The following is a 25283-nucleotide window of genomic DNA, read 5'->3' as shown; positions in this document are numbered from 1 at the left end:
ATTTGCATGCAGAAAAACATTTGTTTATTACTATTTATGGAGCAGGCATGTTTCACCTTTGCCCTTCAGCTGCTGCAGTTCAAAATATTTTACTGTTTTCAAACCATCACATGACCAGTAATTCAATCTCTGCTGACATTTTCAATGCATAGAAGCTTCGCATTATACAAAAATGCATGTAGAAAAGCAGTTAGAACATTAAGACAACATAACAAACATTCATGCAAAGTTATTTTGTTTCTGCTGAATATTCACCTCAGAAACAAAAATCTCCCAAAATTTATTAAAGGGTAAAATATAGCTTCTTCAGCTGATCTACTTTTGTAAGGAAACTGCCAAAGTGCCATCAGGAGGAAAGCATTTAGCCACTGCAAACTAAGTTTGCCAAAATATGTTTGATAGCATCCTATCTATGGATTAATGGAAATGAAAATTCATAGAATCACAGAATGATTTGGGTTGGAAGGGACCTCTGGAGATCATATGGTCTAACCCTCCACTAAAGCTGGTTCACCTAGAACACATGGTACGGGATTGCATCCAGGTAGGTTTTGAATATCTCCAGTGAGGAAGACTCCACAACCTCTCTGGGCAATCTGTTCTAGTGTGCGGCCACTCACACAGTAAAGTTCTTCTGCATGTTCAGGTGGAACTTCATATTATTACAATGTTGTATTTGCCAGCACAAGTACATACACTTCAGACATCCTTTCAAGTTTTGTCACAGAAAACAAATACTTTAAAACAAAAGAACCTTTAAACTGGAAGGCACTAAGGAGGAGAAATGACAGTGGAATGCAGGGAAACAGCAACAGGTTAGCTTTCAGTTACTCAAGTCAAAAGCAAGTTTTGAAATAGAAAGTTCTACTAATTCAACAGCATAAGCAGCAAATCTACTGCACTAAATAAGCGTCATCAATAGCATCTCACAAATTTAATTCATTTCTACTGTCATCCTATGTTAAAAAGCATCTTCCTCGATCTACCCAAGTCTGAAGCTGTACTATCAAAGACAATGACCAAAATGAGAAAAACCTAATCAGAACAAGCAGCCATGTAAAGTGCTGGGGAGGGGCAGAGAAGAGAAAATTTACATGGAAATTACACATTGCTGTGACTCAAGAAAATTAAAAAATGATTCAAAATTCTAAAGTGTAAAAGCAAAGGAAAAAACCTCTCATTCAAAGGGAGTTGCATCCATTTCTTATTCAGTCAAAAGCACAGCAAGCTACTATGAAGTGAACTTTAACTGAAAACATACTTTGAATGATTCTGTCTCATTAAACTTTTTAACTACGTCATTGTCCTTGTTGCAGTTGGGATAGAGGTAATTTTCTTCTCAGTAACTGGTACTGCACTGTGTTTTGGATTCAGTGTGAGAATAATGCTGATAACACACTGATGGTTTGGTTGCTGCTGAGCAGTGCTTACCTCGAGTCAAGGGCTTTTCAGTGTCTCATGCTCTGCTAGGGAGGAGCTGCACAAGAAGCTGGGAGGGAGCACAGCTGGGACAGCTGTTCTAAACTGGCCAAAGGGATATTCCATACCATAGAATGTTGTGCTCAGTATATAAACTGAGGGGAGTTGGCCAAGAGCCACTGCTGCTCGGGGACAGGCTGGGCATTGGTCAGCAGGTGGTGAGCAACTTTATTGTGCATCACTTGTTTCTCTTGAGTTTTATTCCTCTCCCTCTCTTCTTTCAATTACAATTACAATTACAATTACAATTACAATTACTATTACTATTATTATATTTGGTTGAAATTATGAAACTATTCTTCTCTCAAACCACAAGATTTACTTTTCCCCGATTCTCCTCCTCACCAGGGGGTGGGGATGTGTGGGGATGTGTGTGTGAGCAGCTGTGTGGTACTTAGCTGCTAATTGGAGTTAAACCTCAACAGTCATTTTTGGCATCCAACATGAAGCAGGAAGCATTGAGATAATGACAGATCTGACCAGAGTGTGTTAAAACTGTTATAAGCATTTATTCTATGTTTAATAGTCGCTGGTCACAATTTTGTTTTGTTTGCTCTCCGTGTTCCTGTGCGTGTTCCTGCATGTGTGCTCACAGGCGTTCTTGGTGTATGTCTGTATTGGATTATGTAACCTAAAAATGTGTATTCTATTTCATCTGTTGAAGGCTGGTTTTTTGGGAGATGTTTTGTCCTTCTTTTGCCCCTCCTGGGGGGGGGGGGGGAAGGAGGAGGATGCCTCCTGATAATGGCCCAGCCATTAAAACCAGGTGGGGCAGTGTTTCTTATCTCTTTCACCACCCCTCCATCCTTCAGGGGGACATGTTCTGATAATGGGCCATTAGGGCCCACCAGTGACATGACATATTACATCATCCCATTGTGAGATGCTCCACCCAGTGGGGGAGGAGCCAGCTGTTCCCAGCTAGATAAAAACTGGAAACTGGGACTGAAGGACACAGGGTATCTTGTTTTTCCACTGGATGCATGGAAGAAGACTGGACCTATCTTGCCACCACTGGATTTTCTACAGGACCATCTCTACTCCACAGAATCACATCTGTTACTCCAAGAGGACTTATTTGGACTGCTTCCAACACCCTGACCAACAGGGTGCCAGGTCATATCCCTGACTCTGTCAGGGTTTTTTCCAGGATTTTTGTTTGTTTCCTTGCTTGTTTTTTTTGTACTACTACATTTGTATTTTCCTTTTTATTTTTAATATTCCTAGTAAAGAACTGTTACTCCTATTCCTATATCTTTGCCTGAGAGCCCCTAATTGCAAAATTATAATAATTTGGAGGGAAGGGGGTTTACATTCTCCCTTCCAAGGGATGCTCTAGTTTTCCCTGGCAGACAACTGTCTTTCAAAACCAAGACAATGTCTTCTCTGTGTTGATGTTTATCCTCCATGGGGCCTAGGCTAAGGTTATCATTGTCTTGTTCTTTACAATAAGTGACTTATGATATGATAGATTCACTGGTCATGAACCTAATCTGATATGTGTACTCAGCACTGCTGTTGCCTCTGTGCTTCAGGAACTATTTAGTGGGAACTATTAATAATTACACTTTTTATCTTTTTTTTCCTTGGAGACCAAACTTATGGGAGAAACATCTCATTCTCTCTCTCGTTCTCTCTCTCTCGTTCTCTATATTCTTTACACATATATTTGTAGCTCTGTAGCCTATTATTGTATTTGTAGCTAGTCCTAGTACTTCCTGATAGGCAGAAAGACAAAACACATTCCAGATGCTCCAAGCCCTGGGGGGGGGGGGGGGTGTTACAAAGCTCCTATCCTATCTTGGTTCTTCCTGGGAAACAAGGCTGAAAACAGCTCTTTAAGACACATTTATATAAACAAAATTTAGTCTCTATCTAAAGGGGGGGGCAGGATTCAGAGACAGTTGAACTGGGAAGAATTACTTTATCACTTGTGCTCCTAATGGGAGATTTTTTGTCAAATATGCTTATTTACTAAACTTATAAAACTGTATGCACCCTATGTAGGGGTAGGCATTTTGGGTGTTTTCCATATCTGCCCCTTGGAGGCCTCCAATAAAGACCAATCTTTATATTACCTCCTATACCAGTATTATCTTGAAAGTGTGTTGTTTCATTTCTAGATTCTTTAAGGCCTTCCTTCCTTCCTTCCTTCCTTTTCCCCCAGGCTGATTACAGTAGTGTTTGAGAATTTTAAAGGTTTTGCATATCTTTTGAATACCCTTGAAACCATCCTATCCCTTTTGGTGGGAATCAGCACGTTGCTGCATGTGGTTCAGGTCCTGGTTAGGGTTAAGGAACCATCTGTAGTCACCACAACCCCCATGACAAGAACTGCAGCTCGAAGGAAGAGAAGGACTCAAACTCCAGCAACAGGCACTGCAGCTACTAAAACACCAGCAACAATGGCCACTCAAACTCTGGAGACAGATGCTGCAGCTACTTTCATCCACACTAAAAGCACTGTGGCAACTCAAATTACAGCGTCAAGCACTGTGGCTGCTCAAATTCCAGCTACTTCAATCCCTGCAACAAGCATTGCAGCTACTCAAACCCTGGTGACAAGCACTAAAAACACTCAGACCCTGCCAATGGGTAATGGAACTGAACCAGTGCACAAACTCATGCTGGTATCAGTCTCCCCTACAGACAAGAAGAAATGGACAACAAAAGTCATCTTGTTTAGTAAAGGGGGATGAAGCAAGGCCATCACAGGAATAGGAGGAAGAAGCAGAACAAGACCAAGATGTAACCACTTGATCCTTATCTTTGATCAAGCTGCAGGAGATACAAAAATATTTCAGCCATCATACAGGTGAGCCCATTATTATCTGGTTGCTCCAGTGCTCGGGTAACAGGGCTAGCAGTTTAGAATTAGAGGATAGGGAAGCCAAGCACCTGGGATCAGTTTCTAGGGAAGCAGACATTGAAAAGGCAATTGGAAGAGGGACACGAGTCCTTAACCTCTGGAGGTGACTCCTGTCAAGTATGAAGGAAAGGTATTTGTTCAAGGAAGATGCTTTATGTCACCCAGAAAAGTGGACTGCAGTAGAGAAAGGTATCCAGTACCTGAGGGAATTAGCTGTGCTAGAGATGATTCTTTTTGACTGGAACAACAGCAGTAGCCCACAGATACAGACAAACTCCAATGCCTACTACCCATGTGGCATAAAGTTGTACAGAGTCAGCTATTGTCACACGCACCCACTGGCATTAATAAAATGAGAAGACAATGCACCACCAAGAATGGATGAAGTGGCTCACCAACTCTGGGAATATGAAGGCAATCTCTCTGACTGTCTTATCTCAGCTGTGGGGAAACTGTCCAAGGAGTTCAAGCAATTCAAAGAGGATATGTGCTACTCCCCACCTGTACAGACCCACATCTCAGCTATTAACAGAAAGCATACTTTCACTCAAGAGGAAGAATATAGAAGGTAAACACATTGGGGTACCCTGTGGTTTTACTTGCAGGACCATGGACAAGACATGAGGAAGTGGGATGGAAAACATACCTCAACCCTAGAGGCAGAGATACATGAATTGCAAGGAAAAACAATCAGAAATGGGGGTTCTTCCAGGAAAATTCCCATTCCAGTCTCCAGTGAGCAGTTTCCCAGGCAGAGCGGAAGGGATGATTTTACTTCCAATTCTATGGAAAGGAATTCTAATCTGTTTCTACAAGAAGTAAGTGGAGATTCATATGACCAAGACTAGAGGGGTCCTGTCACCAGCCAGATGGAGAAAAGGGACAACTGGGTCTACTGGACTATGTGGATCTGATGGCCTGGCACAGCAGCACCACAGGAGTACCAGGCTTTAGTAGACACTGGTGCACAGTGTACCCATATGCCATCAAGCTATGCAAGAGCAGAACCCATTTGTCTTCCTGGAGTAACAGTGAGAACCCAATGGCTGACTGTATTGGAGGCTGAGATTAGCCTGACTGGGAATGAGCAGCAAAAACAGCCAATTGTGACTGGCCCAGAGGCTCTTTGCATCCTTGGCATAGACTATCTCAGGAGAGGGTATTTCGAGGACCCAAAAGAGTATTGGTGAGCTTTTGGTGTAGTTGCCCTGGAGACAGAGGAAATTAAACAGTTGTCTACCTTGCCTTGTCTCTCGGATGACCCTTCTGCTGTGGGGTTGCTGAAGGTTGAAGAACAGTGATGCCTTAATTTTTAGCTTTCATGTTTTTCAGATTCTGTGCTGCTTAGGTGTGTAGTTCTTGGCCTCATATTAAGTGTTAGTAAGCTCTCTTCACAGAGTAGGTAGACAAAACAATCCTTTTCCAGCTTGAGACCAAGGACAACAAAGTTTTCAGGCCCAAAAAAGCATAAACAACGGAGGGCTGAGGGGAGAGAACAAGGAGGATGGAACTTCATAAGCTGAAGCAATAATTGGACAATTAACCCCAATATGCAAATGGACCAAAACTTATAAAAGTGTGAGACCTTGTGACTGGTCATCCATTTTGTGACCATTTTGGGTCCATCTTGGCTGTAGCCCTGGCCAGGCTCTTGTTCTGCCCAAGGTGTATCCTTTTAAGGCCTTTTAATAAATACCTACTTTATTCTCTTAGCTCTGTCTAGTCTCTGTTCCAGGTCAGTCTGGTGCCAATTGCTACCATTATGGTGCAGCAATGGCAATATCACACCAACCAAGGCTCCATGATGCCCATTCATAAGTTGATTTGCCAACTGGAGAGCCAAGGAGTGATGATTAGCACCCACTCACCCTTTACTAGTCCCATATGGCCAGTGCAAAAGTCCTAACAGAGAATGAAGGCTGACAGTACATTATCGTGGCCTGAATGAAGTCCTGCTGCCTCTGAGTGCTGCCATAACAGACATGCTAGAACTTCAATTCAAGTCAAAGGCAGCCGAGTGGTGCCACAAGTGATATTGCCAGTGTGCTTTTCTAAATCCATCTGGCACAAGAGAGTAGGTCTCAGTTCACTTTCACTTGGAATCAACTGCCCCAGGAGCAGAAACACAGCCCCATTATTTTCCATGGACTAATCCAGATCACACTGGAACAGGGTGAAGCTTCAGAAAACCTGCAATACATTGATGACATTATGTGCGGCATTACAGCAGAAGAACTTTTTGAAAGAGGGAAGAAAATAGTCCAAATCCTTCTGAAAATCATTTTTTTTCCATAAAACAAAGTAATAAAGTCAATGGATCTGCGTAGGAGATACAGTTTTTAAGAATAAAAAGGCAAGATGGACATTGTCAGATACCAATGGATGTGGTTAATAAGATAACAGTGGTATCTCCACCAATTAGTAATAAAGAACCACAAAGTTTCTTCAGTGTTGTGGGATTTTGGAGAATGCACATTCCAAATTACAGTCTGATTATAAGCCCTCACTATCAAGTGACCTGGAAGAAGAATGATTTCCAATGGGGTCCTGAACTTTGAAAAAATCATGCAGGAAGTAGTTCATACAGTAGCCCTCAGGCCAGCCAGTCAGTTCCCAATCCACCTCACGGTCCACTCATCCAACCCACACTTCCTGAGTTTGCCTATGAGGATGTTGCGAGGGACAGTGTTAAAAGCCTTGATGAAGTCCAGGTAGACAATATCCACTGCTCTCCTCTCATCCATCCAGGCAGTTGTTACATCACAGAAGACAATCAGGTTGGTCAAAAACTACTTACCTTCAGTGAACCCATGCTGACTATACCTGATCACCTTCTTGTCCTCCATGTGGGTAGAGATGGCTTCCAGAATGAAGTCCACCATCACCTTTCTAGGGATTGAGGTGAGGCTTACTGGCCAGTAGATCCCTGGGTCCTCCTTCTTGCCCTTTTTGAAGACTGGGATGACGTGCTTTCTTCCAGTCCTCAGGCACTTCTGATCACCACAGGCTTTCAAAGATGATCATGAGCAGCTTCACTATGAGCACTATGCCAGTGCTCTCAGCACTCATGGATACATCCCATCAGGGCCCACAGACTTGTGGATGTCAAGTTTGCTAAGGTGTTGTCTGACCCTCCTTGACCAAGGTAAAAATCTTCCTTTCTAACATACCTGTACCCTGTTCTCCTGGGTCAGAGATCCCTGAGGACTGGTCTTATCAGTGATGACCAATGTAAAGAAGGCATTCAGTAACTCTGCCTTCTCTGTGTTCTCCAGGGTTACACCAGGGTCTCCCTTCCATTTACTAATGGGCCCACATTATCCTGTTCTTTTGTTATTGATATATTTGAAACAGCCTTCCTTCTTGTCCTTGACATCCTTGGCCAGGTTTAATTCTAGACGTGTCTTTGTGTTTCTCATCTCATTTCTTCTTTGACAACCTCTATATTCATTCCAAGTGATCTGACCCTGCTTCTACCTCCTGTGTGTTTCCTACTTGTGCTTGAGTAATGACAGGAGTTCTTTATTCATCCATGCAGGTCTCTTGCCCCCTGTGCCCAATTTCTTGCTCATCCTCGGGATGCATTGTTCTTGAGCCTGGAGGAAGCGATCCTTGAATATCAACCCCAGCTCTTGGACCCCTCTTCCCTGTGGGGTCTTTTCCCATGGGATTCTTCCAAGAAGATCCCTGAAGAGGCTAAAGTTACCTCTCAAGAAGCCCAGGGTTGTAATCTTACTTGCTGTCCTGCTTCCTCCTTGCTTGATAGTGAACTCCACAATCTCATGGTCAATAGAGCCAAGGCTGCCCCCAACCTTCACATCTCTAATAAGGCCTTCTCTGTTTGTTAGTTTAAGGTCAAGCAGCACACCATTCCTTGTGGGATCCTCCATTACCTGTGACAGGAAGTTGTCATCAATGCTTTCCAGGAACCTCATGGACTGTTTGTGCTTTGCTGTGTTGCTTCTCCAGCAGATGTCAGGGTAGTTCAAGTCCCCCCACAAGAACCAGGGCATGAAACTGTGTGGCTGCTTCTAGTTGCCTGTAGAAGGCCTCATCCACTTTCTCCTCCTGCTCAGGCAGCCTGTAGCACACACCCACAACAGTGTCACCCTTTACTAGTCTGCCCTTTTAGCCTAACCCATTAACTCTCGACCTGCTTGTCATCCACCCCAAGACAGAGCTCCATACATTCCAAGTGTAGCCTCACAGAGAGGGCAACTTCACCACCGCACCTTCCTGATCTGTCTCTCCTGAACAGCATGTAGCCCTTCATGACAACATTCCAGTCATGAGAGCTATTTCACCATGTCTCTGTAATTACAATGAGATCAAAGCCCTGTGACTGCACACAGATCTCTAGTTCTTCCTGTTTCCTCCCCATCCTGTGTGCATTGGCGTACAGGCACTTCATAGAGGTATTTTAATGTGTGTTCATATCCTAGTGGGAGTGCAAGGGGATGCTTCATAGTCCTGTCTTGTAGTCGCTGCTTTTACTTGTTGGTGATATTCCCTCTTAAGCCTCCTTTTGCTACTTGAATGGTCACTATAGCTCTCCCCTTCCCACACCTTATCTCTGTCAAGCCTGCCTTTGTCCCTGTCCCCCTTCCTATCTGGTTTAAAACTCTCTCAAGGAGCCCTGTTAACTCCTGAGCCAAAATCCTTTTCTTCCTTTGAGACAGGTGGACTCAATCTGTTCCCAGCAGGCTCAGTGTCATGTCAACTGACCCATGACCAAAATTCACAAAATTCAGCTGGTATCACCAGTCCTGAAGCTAAGTATTCATCTGCATGATCTTCTTTTTTCTTGCCCCATCATTCCTTGAAACTGGCAGGACAGAAGAGAACATAACTTGTGTTCCAGATCCCTTGACCACTTGTTCCAAGGCCTTGACATCCTTCTTGATTGTCCACAGCCTTCTTGTTGGAACCTCATTGCTTCCAATCTGGAAAACCAGTAGCAGGTAATAGTCAGTGGGCTGTACCAGTCTGGGAAGTTTCTTGGTCATGTCCCTTATTTGGGCCCCAGGGAAGCAACATACCTCCCTATGGGTTGGGTCTGGTCAGCATATCATACTCTCTGTTTCTCTTAAAAGAGAGTTTCTAATGACAACTATCCTTCTTTTTTTCTTAACTGAGGAGGTTATGGTGCAGGGGGTAGGCTGCTTTGCCCTGGACAACACCTCCATCCCAGAAGAACTTTCATCCACATTCTAATTTCCCTGGTCCTCAGATTCCAGGGCCTCACACTTATTGTATAAGGGCACCTGGAAAGGTGAGGTAGGTCGGGAGGGGATTGGCCTGCCACAAAGCCATTTCTACTCCTCTCTGTCTCTAAGGTCCTATCCTTCTGCCTGGTGGTGAGAGGCTAGGGGATCCATTGCTTCCTGGAAAGTGGATGGCAGGTGTAGTTGTCTAAGACATGGATTATGGCTATACCAGTCAGTCTCCTCCTCAGAGTCCCTAATACTTCTTAGTCTTTCTACTTCATCTCTCATCTTTGCCACCAGGCTGACCAGATTGTCCACCTGATCACAACTCACACAGCTGTTCTCCCTGCTGTCCTCTGAGAGCAGCACCAAGCTCTGGCAATCCCTGAAGCCTGAGACCTGGACCCCTGCATACTTTCATGGGTGCTCCGTCTGGGTTGCCGCATCCTTTCTGGTGTGCACATAGGAAGCGACTTTTGTCCAAGTGGACACCATACCTGAGCTCCCTCGGCAAGAGCAATGACCAGCAACTGAGCTAACTGCTTGAGCTGCAGCACCTCAGTACCCTTCCTGCGCAAATTGCTGCAGGATGAGCGTAGTCAATGAATTAAATCTTACAATGTTAATTGCTATATAATATTTCATATTATCACTTCTATGGGACCTATATGTCCATCATGACACTGGACACCTTGCAATGCTTGTGTCCACCACTCTGGGTTTGGGGATCTGAACCCAACTTCTTTTCAATCACTACTTTAATTAGGATGAACTTTGATGAAAATGGACAAGCACATCAGTGATGGAATCAGAACTGCTTTCAATGTGCAACAATACCACACACCATATTTCCTACCTGAAGGTCTGTTATGAGCAATGGAATCCAAGATCATGGACTAAATGGACTCAACAGACTTTTATAGGGATGGTCCAAAGACTAAAGGAATGTTATCTGTGGGTTTATCTTTGAAAAGACAGGAAAGGTGATGAGGCATTGGAAAGTGTGGACCTGACATGACATGAATGGTACGGAATAAGGGGTGGATAATGTCCTGGTTTCAGCTGGGATAGAATTAATTTTCTTCTCAGTAACTGGTACAGTGCTGTGTTTTGGATTCAGTGTGAGAATAATGCTGATAACTCACTTATGTTTTGGTTGTTGTTGAGCAGTGCTTACCCTGAGTCAAGGGCTTTTCAGTGTCTCATGCTCTGCCAGGGAGGAGCTGCACGAGAAGCTGGGAGGGAGCACAGCTGGGACAGCTGATCTAAAATGGCCAAAGGGATATTCTAGACCATACAATGTCATTCCCAGTATATAAACTGGGAGGGGAACTGGCTGGGACAGAGTGGACATCAGACAGCAAGTGGTGAGCAATTGTATTGAGCATCACTTGTTTCTCTTGGGTTGTATTCCTCTCCCTCTCTCTCTTTTTCTCTCTCCTTTTGATTACAATTATTATCATTATTATTTTTTACTTTGTTTCAATTATAAAACTGTTCTTATCTCAACTGATGAGGTTTACTTTTTTACTGGATTTCCTCCCCATCAGGAGGTAGGTTGTGAGCAATCAGCTGCAGGGTACTTGGGTGTTGGCTGGGGTTAAACCATGACACTATTCAAAAATGTCAATAACATGACATCAAAACAAATACATTACCAGCTCAAAAAAATAGCAGACTATTCTTACTGTTGAGGAATACACCTAGGGCAGATAGGTCAGTGTGTAGGTGCAGTGCAAGCTGCAAGGTGTGCCCTGGGTGAGGGAAATGGTTGGAGCCCCAGGCAATGAGCTGTGATCAGGCATTGAGCCTTTGCCTAAGGGCAAGCAGACCTGTGGCACTGGCCAGTCAATCACCCAGAGTCCCTGCAGAAGCCAGTGAACAACAAGAAGACTCCAGATCCAAAATCACCATTAGAATAGGTGCACAGACCGTAGTACAAGTCTAGGGATTCTTTTGTTTGGGGTCCCTCTCCAAAGGCACCAGCGCCAGCTGTTATTGTGACACTGCACCACGATTAAATTATTTTAAGGAAGCAGAGGTTTGAGACTGCTATGGGAAACCCGGGGTGGAGACAGTGAGGAAACCTGGTCAGACTGTGTGTGGTGTGTGTAGGGAGTCAGGTGGGGCACCTATCAGTTCACTGGAATAAGCTGCTGTGAAGCGGCTTCAGTCCCAGCAGTGAAAGTCTCAAGTGGTGTGAGTGTGACTGCCAGAGTTGCTCCTGAATGGTCAGAGTGGGAAGTTTCCTTAATACTTATGAACATATGATAATAATACTTTTTAAACAAAAATTCTTAATAGAAATCCAAACCTCAAAATGTATCTTTGCTGTCAAGAATTCTAATGGTAATAAAAATAAACAGTTTAAGTTCACTCTTGCAATTGAAATCTTTGATTGAAATGCAACCACAGTTCAACACTTGGTATTGTTTATTCTCTATAGAAAATACAAAAAAGATTAGAACAGGATTAGAGAAATATGTTAAAGCTTAAAAAAAACAGTGCCTTTGAATAGCTTTCTGCCATCTACCTTTTGGGAGCACCATGCATTCCCCATCTGCTGTGCATCTTAAAACTAGGAAAAGTGTTACCAACTGTATTTGGAAAACATAAGTGTTGTAGTACATTAATTGGGTTTATATTGTTTCATTTTTATATTGGATTTGTAATGTTTTCTTCCCTGTTCCCCTTGGAAACTGTATCACATGGTTTGTCCCTGCTCGGCCGTGCCCATCCCCCACACTGGAATGTAACCCAACTCTGTTCCACTCCCACCTTGTCCCTGATTGGGTAGTGGCTTGTCCCTGCCTCTGGGCCCGTCCCCCCTGGGAAAAAGGCCCGGGACGAGCGGGGCCAGGCTCTCTCTGGCACCAGCGGGGACAGGGAAGGAGCTAAAATAGCTCTGGACCAAATAAAACTATAATTTCCCCCCCCGGACAAAGAGCAGGCTCTGTGCCTTTTGCCATCAACAGTCGTCTGGGTCTCTCTAAAGAACCACAACACATAAGTGTTCTTTAATATTGATCCACTGACCTTTTTTCAAGTAGTTTACAAGAATCATCTTTATATTCCTATTTTAAAAACAAACAAACAAACAAACAAGCTGTCTTATGTTCCCAGAAGAAAAAGACCAGCTGATGAGGTGACTTATAGGAAAAAAAAAAAAAAAAAAGAGCTTGTTTCAAGAGCTGCAGAGTATTCAGTGAGCAAGACCTATGTTACCCTGGTTTTTTTGATTTTTTTATAGCCTTTTGATTTTCATAAATGGAGTCAGATTTTTAGTTGCTGCATGATATTAAGAGCAGTTTTCTAACTTTCCCACATATGTAACATAAACAAATCCTTTGTTTTTCATTCTCTGTCCTTTGTTTGCATATTTCTAACCTGAAAACAATTGTAACTGACAGCTGGTCTGGCCAGTTGGCTTGAGAGGTGAAAACTCTAAAAGCCAATCTTCTGCTAGACCCACAAATGTATAAAAAGTAAGAAATAAAACAAAGAGGCTCTCTCTCTGCCTGGACTCAGCTTTTGAGCCGGATTGGAGGAACCTCTGCTCTGCGAAACCTCTTGTCTGCGTGTGGCTGCTTTGTGTGTCTCAGTGACAGACCTATGTGGGTTACTTCCTCCTATGTAACTTTAAGTTGGCAATCAGAATCATACCCTCTATTTTTAACAGTCATTTAAATTAACTTGCAGACCTGCCAGCTAAGATTTAAGACTACTATATACAATATTACTTGACAAACACATACTATGTGAAGTGAAAAACACCTCTGCTTCATCTTGTCTACTAATCAACAAGTAATGCTTATGCAAGTACTTCCCAATTGTGACCATTAACTATATTTTCATAACTTAGATCAGTGGTTGCATTCCTTCCTCCCCCCCAACAAGGAAAAGTCTAAACCATGTTTACCTAATTCAAATTTTGTCTTTTAAGAAGTGATTTTCTTTAAGATGGCAAAGAGGTATTCTACATTCAATTCTTCTGAACATTGGAACACTCTAAAAAGAGATCAACCACATACTTTGAAATGATTATGAAGTCAAAGCTTTGCATGCCACCACTTAGCCTGAAGCTAATATTAACAGCCTATTTATAGACCAGAAAAAACACTGATCTAAAATGGAAAATAGTTACCCTTAGTGTGTTAAATATGCTGGCAAAAGGTAATAAGGATGGGGTTAAGGAAGATTAATTAACACAAGCAGCATATAAGATTTTGACTGTATGTAATGAACACACAGGGTATAAAACAGCTTATACTTTGAGAACACTGCCATGTAGAATAAATTTGTCATTACCACTGCACCCAAACAATAACAGAAAACCAGTCACAAACAAATGTCCATATTCCACAACTCACGTTCATAAGGGCAATTGGCAGGATTGAATATTCCAAGACTTTTGCAAGCAAGAGAGAACTTGAAAGTTCACTACTGCTAGCACACATCCAAGAACATGCATGCTGTAATGGTACCAGCAGCAGTGACTTGAACCATGAAATTTATTTGTCCCAACACTATGAACTGAACAGTCCAATTTAAAGAAAAAATTCTTCCAGGACTTCCTTCAGCAAACTATACCTTGAAGTCCAAGAACTGCTCAACTAATCATGTTCATTAGACAAAGGCCTCCACTAATTCCTCAAGGCAAACTATATGATGGGCCTGTATCACATCTGCTGTTCAAAAGCAATCACTTAATGTAGTGGTGTGGGATTTGTTTTTAGTTTTATTGTTATGTGCTGTTAATTTATGGTTCGTTCTATGTACCCCGGTTTATTCCCCCTAATGGTCTTTCCCTGCTTTTCTCCCTTCCAACCATTATATGTCAATCCCCCACTTCCCCCTCCTCTGGGGTCTGCCTGTCATCTTGGGGCCTTCCCCTGGAGCTAGAAAGTTCTTCCAAGGGCATCGAGTGATAGGTCAGATCCAGAGGGGGTCCCTCCCCATCAGTTATGTATGGTTTATGAAAATATCATCCATCCGTGTGACCCCTCCCTGGTGATCCCTGATTTGCTCACCCCCAAATAAAAGCTGCCGGCAAGCAGCCTGGGGGGCTCTGCCTGGGCAGTTACCTGGAGGTCAGGAGGTCCTGTGCCAGGGCCCCAATAAACTCTTGTGACTCGCTCAGCAGAGCCCGCCTTTCTATCTCCGCCATCATTGCATTGAACTGCCTGTGCTTACTGCCGAGGTCGCGTGGGAGCCAAGGCCCCACCAGATCGGATTAGCTGGCGCGGCCAGCTGTCCATACCTTTCCACGCTGCAGTGCCTGAGCTAGCCCGGGCATGTGTGGAGACCACGCATAAGGCACTGCAACAACTTAACATTATGGTCCAAGCAGGGACCATGGATGACCATGGATGGGATATATCCATCCAGACTAGTCTTTCCTGAAGAGAAGGAAAGGCCATTCAATCAGCAAATAACACAGCAAAATACCTTCCCCTTTCCAACAGACATATGAGATCTGAACTATTTAAAGACGTGCAAACTGCAGCAGCTCCTGCTGTCTGCAAGTGGAGACATTGAACAAAACATGCTCCCCATGAGCATGGCCTTGGGGTCCCTCCAAATTTAACTGCTATCCCTGTAACTAAACAACTTCCAACATACTTTATAGAAACCCCATACAAACTACAGAATGATGTTCTCACCAGCATTGCTCAGAGCCGTAGATCACATCTCTGAAAAACCTGAAAGTTGTCTGCACTCCAACTCCTTCAATATGGATATAATCAACTCTATGTTAGGTGTTGTTGTGATACCTTAAATTTTAGCTTTCATGTTTTTCAGATTCTGTGCTGCTCAGGTGTGTAGTTCTCAGCCTCATATTAAGTGTTAGTAAGCTCTCTTCACAGAGTAGGTAGACAAAACAATCCTTTTCCAGCTTGAGACCAAGGACAACAAAGTTTTCAGGCCCAAAAAAGCATAAACAATGGAGGGCTGAGGGGAGAGAACAAGGAGGATGGAACTTCATAAGCTGAAGCAATAATTGGACAATTAACCCCAATATGCAAATGGACCAAAACTTATAAAAGTGTGAGACCTTGTGACTGGTCATCCATTTTGTGACCATTTTGGGTCCATCTTGGCTGTAGCCCTGGCCAGGCTCTTGTTCTGCCCAAGGTGTATCCTTTTAAGGCCTTTTAATAAATACCTACTTTATTCTCTTAGCTCTGTCTAGTCTCTGTTCCAGGTCAGCCTTCTCAAGGCATTAGTGGCAGGACTGTCTTCCCCCTCTCTACCATAGATAGTTGGCGCATATATGAAAGAGAGAACCTAGGGGCTGATAGGCCCAACAAGGGGTCATCTCTGGCACCAAAAGGACTCAGGCCTCAGCTAAGAATCAACATCTTAGTATAGTGAGCACATATGGGAAGAGATAAAAGAAATATTCTTGACTGAGAGACACTGTTTTACAAACTATAAAAGACACCCGAGTTATCACAGAGGCAGAAGCCTTCTACACACACACCCTGAAAGTGTTCGAGACTTCTCCCCAGAGTTTTGATGCAAATTCCATGGTTACTTCCCTGGGGATTGAGGGAAAGGATCTCGATATGTGCCCCACCAACAACTGGATGATAAGATACATTGAATCCTAAGTTATATTATTTCTTTGCTAGCTGTAACATTAATAGGTACCTTTAACCTCTGGCTGTATATAGCTACTATTAGTTTCTTTTTTTTGTCCTATTCCAGTGTAGTATTAGTTTGTTTTAAGTCTTATGTCTGATAGTTTTCTGTCTATTAAATAAATAATTCATTCTATGATAGACCGAATAAGCCATTATTAAAGAACTTGTGAACGAAAGTGGGTTTTGGGGTGCTGGCTGCCTGAATAAAGCTACTACCTGCTGCCAGAGGCCTGGGCAAAAGGCAAGGGACTTATCTAGACCCCCACATACCTCCATTCATAACAGGTGTTTGCACCATTACCTTTGTGGGCAAAGCAAAAAAAAAAAAAAAAAAAAAGTAACCCCAAATCCACCCACCATTCAGACAGCAGTAACATAGAACTCTACCTCTAGAAAAGTGATCTTCAAATTGTGATCTAGGATGCTATGGCAAATGATACTTATGCAGAAGCAAAAATCTCTTCAGTTAAAGGCTTAACATAGTGCTAAGCATTTGCTAGAAGTGTGAATGCTGATCAACTCCCATCAGGTCAAGAAGACAAGCAATCCATGGCTGCAGGCCATGCTTTATCAGGTTTAAAATTGGATTGTATGTATGTAGTAATGTACAGCTGGTCTACAGATGGACATAATGAGTCTGATCATAACAGATCCAATTTTGCTGACCTGGTTTGTTCTAGAAGTCCCTAGGGGAACATCCAATCCCATCCAAGCCCTGGATGCAGACACCACTGGCCAGAGATCTGGGCAATGCAGAGATTCCCAACCAATTGGCTTTCCAAGCCTGGGAAATTCAAACTCGCTATAAAAAGGAAGCTTGGAACAATAAATGAGGCTGTTTGCTGAGGACTCTGGAGGTTATTGTGTCATGCGTCTGTCTCCAACCCACGACCCTCATATTACATATGTGTTTTTCAAAGGATATAAATTGTCCTGGTTTGGGGACAAATTTGGGAGAAAACCCCTGTATAGGATCCTTCTAAGGAAGCAAACCCAAGTGGCCCCTCTTTCCAACCGGTCCGGTAAAAAAACCTCTTCGGAGAAAAGTGGAAAAAACTATTTTACTAAACAAATGAAGTGCATACAAGTATAAAGAATGAATAATATGAAACAATAAAACCTCTCCTTCTGAAGTGAGATGGCAAATTGAGAAAGTCCTTGCTGTGGGTGTAGCTCGGCTCTCTCTCAGTCTCTCATCAGTCCCAGTCCCTCTGGCGCTGCTGGAAAATGCCGAGGTCCAGGCCCCGGTGGGCCGCAGGTGCAGCCCCCAGTGCTCCCCTGGGTTTTCAGTCCGGAGCAGGTTTAAACAGTTCCAAGAAAAAGGAAAAAAAACTAGTCCAGGGAACTACTCTGCCCTAGCTAGCTGAAACTAACTAAAAGCAAAAAAATCTCTGTCCTGCAGTCTCTCCAAGCCTCTGCCGAACACCCCGTCCGCAGAAGAATGTGGAGGAGTCAGGCAGTTTTCTCAAAACAAACTCTGCGCTTCTCCTTGCTCTTAGAACCAGTCTTAAAGGCACAGGACTCAATATACAGCACAAACAGAACAGACGATTGGGGATACAAGCATCATAAAGTTACCCTAGGACATAAATTTAAAACAAACTTTGTTCCTTTATGCTAAGAGTTTAACAGCTCCTCTCTTAGTACAATGTATCATAAGAGCAGCAATAAACAAAATACAGAATAGGCAGAGAAATCATGAGTGAAGATGTGCCCAGGAAGAAGGGAGGGGAAAACATATTTTAAGATTTGGTTTAATTTCTCATTATCCTACCCTGATTTTGATTGGTAATAAATTAAATAAATTTTGCCTGTGATATGTAATATAAAGTTAATTCACGTTCAGTCTGAATTAATCTTTGTAAAATATAATGTACTTGGGATTTGAAAAGGGGGACACAGAGGATTGAGAAACGGGGGGGGGGTTTCTGCCAGGAAACCATCAGAACACTCGTTTACCCAGTGAATGGAAAGAGTGACCAGATAAGACGTGTCCCCCCCGGAGATGAACCTGCTAACGACGCAGCAATCAACACCAGATAGGTATCTTATCTGCTCCATCGGAGTTTTGATACATGACTATTAAGAGTTAAGATTTTAGCTAAGGGTTAGAAGCAATTTTGTCAGCGTGAAACACAAAAAAATCACACGCAGACAAGAGATTTCTGCAGAGGTTCTTCTGATCCAGCTTCCAGCTGAAAGGGCGGAGAGAAGAGACCCCTTTGTTTATCCTTTTACTTTTATACATTTGTGGGTCTAGCAGAAGATTGGCTTTTTGGGGTTTCCACCCCTCAGCCTCAGTGGCCAGACAAATTGTCAGTTACAATTGTTTTCAGGTTAGAAATATGCAAACAAAAGACAAAGAATGAAAAACAAGGATTTGTTTATATTACTTCTGTGGGAAAGGTAGAAAAACTGCTCTAATATTCTACAGTAACTAAAAGATCTGACTCCATTTATGAAAATCAAAAGGCTAATAAAGAATCTCAGAAAAACCAGGGTAACAGCAATTTATATTGCTCAAGATGTAAGTTAGATTAGTAAATTGTAGGTTAATGATTATTAGATGCCCAAGCTAGAGCTAACTGTTGTATTATGAGCTTGTTTATAGAAAAAGTGGAGTAAGTGAACCGTCATAAGAACAGACTGAAACCACTAAGAACAATGGCCAGCACCTGAACTTGGTATCAATCAATCACGAAGCAGGGGACCTTGGACAGTGCCAGAGGGTCACAGAGACCTGATGAAGACTCTCCTGACTTCATCCTTTGAGACCACTGACCCAATTCGAGGCCACCGACCCAATTCGAGAGAAGAACTGCGCACGCGTGAAGGACTGATAGCCTCATTTTAATACAGAGTGGGAATGGGAGGTGCTGGGGTTATACATATGTATTGTATGTAAGATCTTGGAAAATAAATAGAGAGCAAAGAGCCTTGTTCAGGGCGGCCACGCCTTTTGGAGATGACTCCCGTGCCACCCGCTGGTGAATAAACATACCACTTTCTAACTTTAATTAGTTAGAGGGTCTTTGTCCGTGACTATATCGGTTTTCAATGACTCAGTTTTACATCTCTAAACACCACTCTGGAGAAAGCAATCAAGATATTGTTCTACCACAGGAAATCTATTCAACTGACTGGAGACAGGGACATGAATATCTGATGAAGCAAAAAAGGGACACGAGAAGCAAGGTAGCTCTCCATCCTCAGCGAAAGACTGTATAAAAGCCAGAAGCTCAAGACACACTTTGTGAACAGGGTAGATTCGGAGCGATCAGAGTCCATTTCTGCGTTCACCCAGTGCCGAAACCCGGGGTTCGATGCTGTTCCTTTTTAATTGTGGCTGTTAGAGACTGAGTTTAAGTCTCGAAATAAAACTCTATATTTTGATTCACGAAATTGGGCTTGATCATTTATTACATTGCCCAAGTCAAGCCTGTTTTGTCCATGACAGTAATCAGTGAGTGATCTCTCCTTGCCCTTATCTCGACCCATGAGCCTTTTGTTATATTTTTCTCCCCCTGTCCAGTTGAGGAGGATAGAGTGACTTGGTGGGCACCTTGTAGCCAGCCAAGGTCAACCCACCACAGGTATGGAATATGGTAAGCCTCAAACTTTTGAGGGAGTCTTAATAGGTTATATGAGCTGAGGGAAACCAGGTGGAACACTCATACAGCATCTCAGTGCAGTAAAAGTATGAAGTGGCAATCAAGTCTAAAATGCCACTAAAGAGAAACTAGAAGTAAATTCAAAATGAAAGGTAAGGAAAAAAGGGCAATAAATACTCAAGAAAGTTGGTAGAGGTGGAGCTACTCCCAAATAATTAAGCTTTTAACTAACCATGCTGCTAAGACAGTCCAGATGGTATAGACTAAAATGTTTAGAATATAATATAAATGCAGGCAGGATTCACACTCAAGCTTACATTCAGCCATAACAAAGGCTGGAAACAAAAGGTTAAGACATATCTAATAAACAAACCTTCACTTCTGGTGAACTTCACAATCACATCACAACATTTATGGGGAGAAATTAGGCTTAGTTGCTACAGCACAAGTATAACTATAACAGAAAGTGACTGCAAATGAGGAAGAGCAACAAAACCACTCGGATTAAACCTCCTGCTTTCATTAAAATATCCTTAAAGCAATACAGCAAGAAATAGGCTGCTCTTACATTCACAAAAGCAAATACTTAGCGACTATCAGTTATTTTAAGCAACTTAAAAGATTATTTGAGTGTCAAACAGATAAAATATGGGAATTTGTCAAAATTGCTATTTACATTCTTATTGCTAAGAGGTAAAATTTTCCGTATTACATGTCTCCAGTTAACAGCTTACCCTTAACTAAGAATCATCTGGCTCCACCAAAAGGAGATAACAGTAATTAAATCATCTGAGACTCAAGAAAACCTCCAGCCTGCTCCTTTCACCTTCAACTGGCTTAATGCATGCACTTTCCCCATTTATTGTGATTTAAGCCCAGCTGGCAACTAAGCACCAGGCAGCCACTTGCTTACTCCCTGCCCCCCACCCTGGTGGAATGGGGAGGAGAATCAAATGTAAAACTTGTAGGTTGAAATAAGAACAGTATAATAGCTGAAAAAAATTACATTATAATATTATAATTATAGTAACTAAAAATGAGAGATATAAAACACAAGAAAAGCAAGTAATGCACAATAACCATTACTTGTCACCTGCTGACCAATTTCCAGCCAGTCCCCAAACCGCAATCAGCCCCTTCTATGTAAATCTCCCCAGTTTATATACTGGGAATGACATTGTAGGATATGGAATATCCCTTCAGCTGTCCTGGCTGTGCTCCCTCTCAGCTTCTTGTGCAGCTCCTCCCTGGCAGAACATGAGACACTGAAAAGCCTTTGATACAGGGTAAGCACTGCTCCGCAGCAACCAAAACATCAGTGTTTTAACAGCATTATTCTCACACTGAATCCAAAACACAGCACTGTACCAGCTACTGAGAAAAAATTAACTCTATTCAAGTTGAAACCAGGACACCATTTAATGGGAAGTGGAAAAAATCCCATAAAGGAAGAAGAGAGTAATCACTGATATAAACTTGGGAAGATATTTAAAAGTATTAGAAAATAACTACTTCCTGAAAAGAGTGTGTTTGGATTTCCAAAGCCATATTTACAGTTAGAGAAAACCCAGCACAGAATGTCTGAAACACAGGGAATCGTGAAATAAAATATATTTAGGCCATTCCAACAACATAAAATATTTAACTGATTGCATAATTTAAGATTGCACTCAAAGATTTAAAGTTTAAGCTATGCAAAAGCACCAGCCAGTATAGTTTTGAAATGAAACTGACATTCCATCAGGAAGCATTACACTTGCCCTAAAAGAGGAAATTACCACTCCCATTTCCATTAATAGCTGTGAAATAAATAATTTTCTTTGTTTAAAAGGGGAAAAAAAAATCAAACTGCACTTGTACCAAATGAAAACCATCATTAAAACTCCTAGAAAGGGAGACCCTTTCTTTTTGGCCATGATTCTATTCTTTCACTTATATACTAAGTGTTCAGAAAGACTTAATTCTTCACATTTACAAAATTATTTTACTGCTTTAGTTTTATTTATAACAAATGTTTGTGTATTACTGCAAGAGTCAGGATGGTTACTGAAGTTTTTTTATTCATAATCAAAATGGAAGTAAAAGGAGGAAAATATGTTTTTTAAGTGCAGAAACGGTAACAATGTAGTTAATTTTGGACTGTAAAATTTACAAGATAAGTGTTTTCAGCAACTTTCTCTGGTCACTAGAGCATTACAAGAGACTCCAGCAAAAATAATGACATATGATGTAGTATTTCCAGACAAAGCAGTGGAGAAAAAGCCACTAAAACCATAGGGTTGAAAGAGTTCCAGGATCAAAGTCTAAAAACACACCATCATAGATGAGTCACCCTTGCATGGCTGCAGCCAACATCAGGGAGAAACATCTTTGTTTTTCTAGATGTCCAGGGCCAACCACATTAGAGCATCAAATGCAGACTAGAATCGTGTGGAACTACTGTAATAAAAATAAAATCTTGAGGAAAAAACCCCACAACCAAACAAAACAGGTACATGCAAAGGTTACTGAAAGGAATGAGAAGGAGGTGTGGGTCTGATGGTAGATAAGGCTAGATACAGCAAGGTGAAAGAAGCAATGGGGAGAACCATAAATTCCATAAGAATTCCACTAACTGACACAGACTGTTACTCACTCAAGACTGTGCTACATCTCTGGATTTAGAACAGAGACACAAAGAAAAAGAAAAATGGGGGGGGGGTTATACATTAGAAGGGGTCTTAGGCGTTTCAGGAAGTCTGTACCTCTCAAGTACCTCAGCCAATGAGGAAAGAGAGAGAGAAATGTGGCCAGGAAATTAGGATAAAAAGGAGGCTGCGTCCCCTAAAAATTTGAGCGACCTGAAGGGAAATGCCCCATGGCCTCTCCCTTTATTCAAATAAAGTTGCAAGACACCTCTGTCTCCTTTTTGGATGTGAACCTCTGGTGTTTGTGGATTAATTTTCCTGACAGTTACCTATATTATTGTTTTGGACTGATTTATGATTATAGTATATTCCATGATCTTCTGCTTTGTGCACAAAAATGGTTATTGTATCTTTAAGACTCGGCCGCCCAGGATCGGTGTGTGTGGGGTTGGAGGTAGGGAGAGTTTGTGGGGGTTTTTTTGCTTTGCGGCAGGCATTTTAAAAGCTCCCAGTGTGGGTATTTTATGGCTTTGTGCAGCGTGAATTTTGCTTGGCTGGCTTGGTTTTTTTTGTCCCAGGCAAAAAAGCTTTTCTTTTCCTTGGCTTAGAGAAAGTGAAGTAGTTATCTTTGGGCTGCCTTAGGGCGAATTGAGCAGCTGCTTGTCCGAGGCCAGAGATCATGCCGGCAGAAGCAGAGCAGCCCCGCTCCAGCCCAAGCTTCTGTGAGCCAAGCTGAGCCAAGCCAGGGAGAAAACACACCAAAGAGACTCCAGCCCAGCTGCTTTGCCTGCTGTGACCATTCCATTGAGCTCTGCCATGAGGAGGAAGTCAACGCTGGATGAGCCACCGGGCCTTTATCTGCTTCTGGAACTGCTCCATGAAAGCTCCTGTTTTTCCCTGAGAGGAAAGCCAGCGCCATCTTGTATCATGTGTTGAGAGTGGGTATTTCTCTGGCATTTTGGGTTTTTGTTCCAGTGGAAGGGAGTGAGGTCTGACAGTTTAATACCTAGCAGTTATTTACTTCTTTCCCCTTGCTTTGTGGGCATTCTGTTTGTTAATAAAACAGTGGGGTTTTTTCACTTACATCTATTAGTATTCATTTCCTACTGGTGGAAAGGGATTGTTGGAACCCTTTAGAGGAGATGACTCATTCCAGAGTGTCCTCTTTTAAATTGTCTCAGACTGAGACAATTATAAATCACAGCATCCTTAATAGCACTGCCACAGTCTAAACCCACACAAAGGGACATATTGTATGAAGACAGCTTCTTGTGGTTCACAGGTTTTCCATACTGTTGTTAAGGTAGACCATAATTTGCTTCTCTGTTCGAATTAGTAGTTGATGAAATCAAATCAATATGCAGAAGTCCTGGCTAGTGCACCCCATCATCAAACCTCTCTGAAAAGACTTGTTATACTCCTCTATATTAGGCATGCATCACCTCTTTCCAGACATACAATGCTACAAGTAGGCTTCACATAAGAAAAACAGATTTCCAAAAGCACAGAAAATTGAGTGCTAGTCACTTGTATATCTTTTTGAATTTATAAAATACAAACATCTGGTAATTTGAATTAAAAAATACATATGTGTACCCTAATTTCTAGGAGTTGCATGCTGTATAGCACTTAGAATAGGTAAAGGGTAGGTGTGTGTGAGTGGGGGGAGCCTGATGTATGTTCTACTAAACCAATTCTAGCATATTCAGAGCACATGGATGCTCCTCAAACAATGCAGGTAAGATTAATGTGATATATTTTTTGAGATAAATTCATGTTTTATATGTTATAACCTATAAACTGTATTACAAGCAGAAGGTTTCCACAAAAACTGAGGAAACTTTTCTGCTTGATGAGACTCATTTGCAATTTTCGAGATTCCAGACAATGGCAGGGCGAAGTCCAAATTAACAACCAAAAGGAATGGCCAAACAGGAGATGTCCCATCCATCAAGAGAGGGTCCATTGCCTTCTCCGGTGATTAACACATGATACCAGTCTAGAAGTGGAAGACCCAGAGATGTCCTATCAGCATCCCAATGCCGACTTCTGGAAACCCCATTCAAGCACTCGATTCTGCCGGGAAGAAGCATTCTCTGCCGGGAAGAAGCATTCTCGGAGCCAAGCGGCCAGAGAAAGAAAGCACATGAATATAAAACTGCCTCAGGGAAGAAAAACTGTATAAAACCTGCCCACTGAATCTAGGTGATTGTGAACGGGGGAAGACTGGTTCAGTTGTGACCGTCTCTATGTTCACCCAACTTCGATAACCCAGGATCGAGGTTGTCTCTTTTATTGTGGCTGTTTCAGATTGTTATTTTTAAAATGGCAAAATAAAATTACTTTATATTAAATTGGCTATTGATTGTCCATAACAATTAACATGCACTTTTCTTAGAGGTAGTGTAAGAATCCACTCATTCCTCTAAAGCCACACACTAATGCTCCTTGAATGAGCAAGGCATATATCCTAGTTGACCCAAAATCGTGTATTCCATATCTTCTCTGTCAACCCGTGCAAGGTAGTTTACTGTCTCTTTAAGACCCGGAGTCAGAAGCAAAAACCTGTGTTTTACCCCGGGTTTACAGAAGGGGGAGATGCTGGGTCCCTTTAAAAACAGGGAGCAGTCTAGTCTCTTTTGTTCTCTCTGGATTTTTGAGCCTCAGGAGGATGGGGGACTCCAATGGGCTGATTGCCCCAGTTGCTACAGCAACCACTGCTTTTTGGAGCTGGGGAAGATGTTTCTTTGGACTTTTCGGTGCTGCCTCTAGGGATAAGTGCCCATCACCAGGGGTTGGAGCCTCTCCATGAGTTTCCAGCTGCTGAGGGGAGTCAGCCCTGC

The 25283-nt window shown here is 42.4% G+C and overlaps 1 protein-coding gene across 3 annotated transcripts in view; it reads right to left on the bottom strand.

Moving 5' to 3' along the window:
* Positions 1-25283, bottom strand: part of LOC120764905 (zinc finger SWIM domain-containing protein 6-like) — a 346593-nt gene that overhangs the window by 187592 nt on the left and 133718 nt on the right. Inside the window, exon 1 of one of the 3 annotated variants that reach the window (XM_040089036.2) lies at positions 7146-7303. The exons of the other annotated variants lie outside the window; for them this stretch is intronic. Coding sequence (XP_039944970.1) covers positions 7146-7230 — 85 coding nt within the window. The 5' untranslated portion in view covers positions 7231-7303. Of the gene's footprint in view, positions 1-7145; positions 7304-25283 lie in introns of those variants that run through there. 3 annotated transcript variants of the gene reach the window in all.

The sequence above is a fragment of the Hirundo rustica genome, chromosome W (genome assembly GCF_015227805.2).
Source record: "Hirundo rustica isolate bHirRus1 chromosome W, bHirRus1.pri.v3, whole genome shotgun sequence".
Classification (NCBI taxonomy): Eukaryota; Metazoa; Chordata; class Aves; order Passeriformes; family Hirundinidae; genus Hirundo; species Hirundo rustica.
The sequence above is the reverse complement of the archived record's forward strand: the minus strand, read 5'-3'. Positions and strand labels throughout refer to the sequence as shown.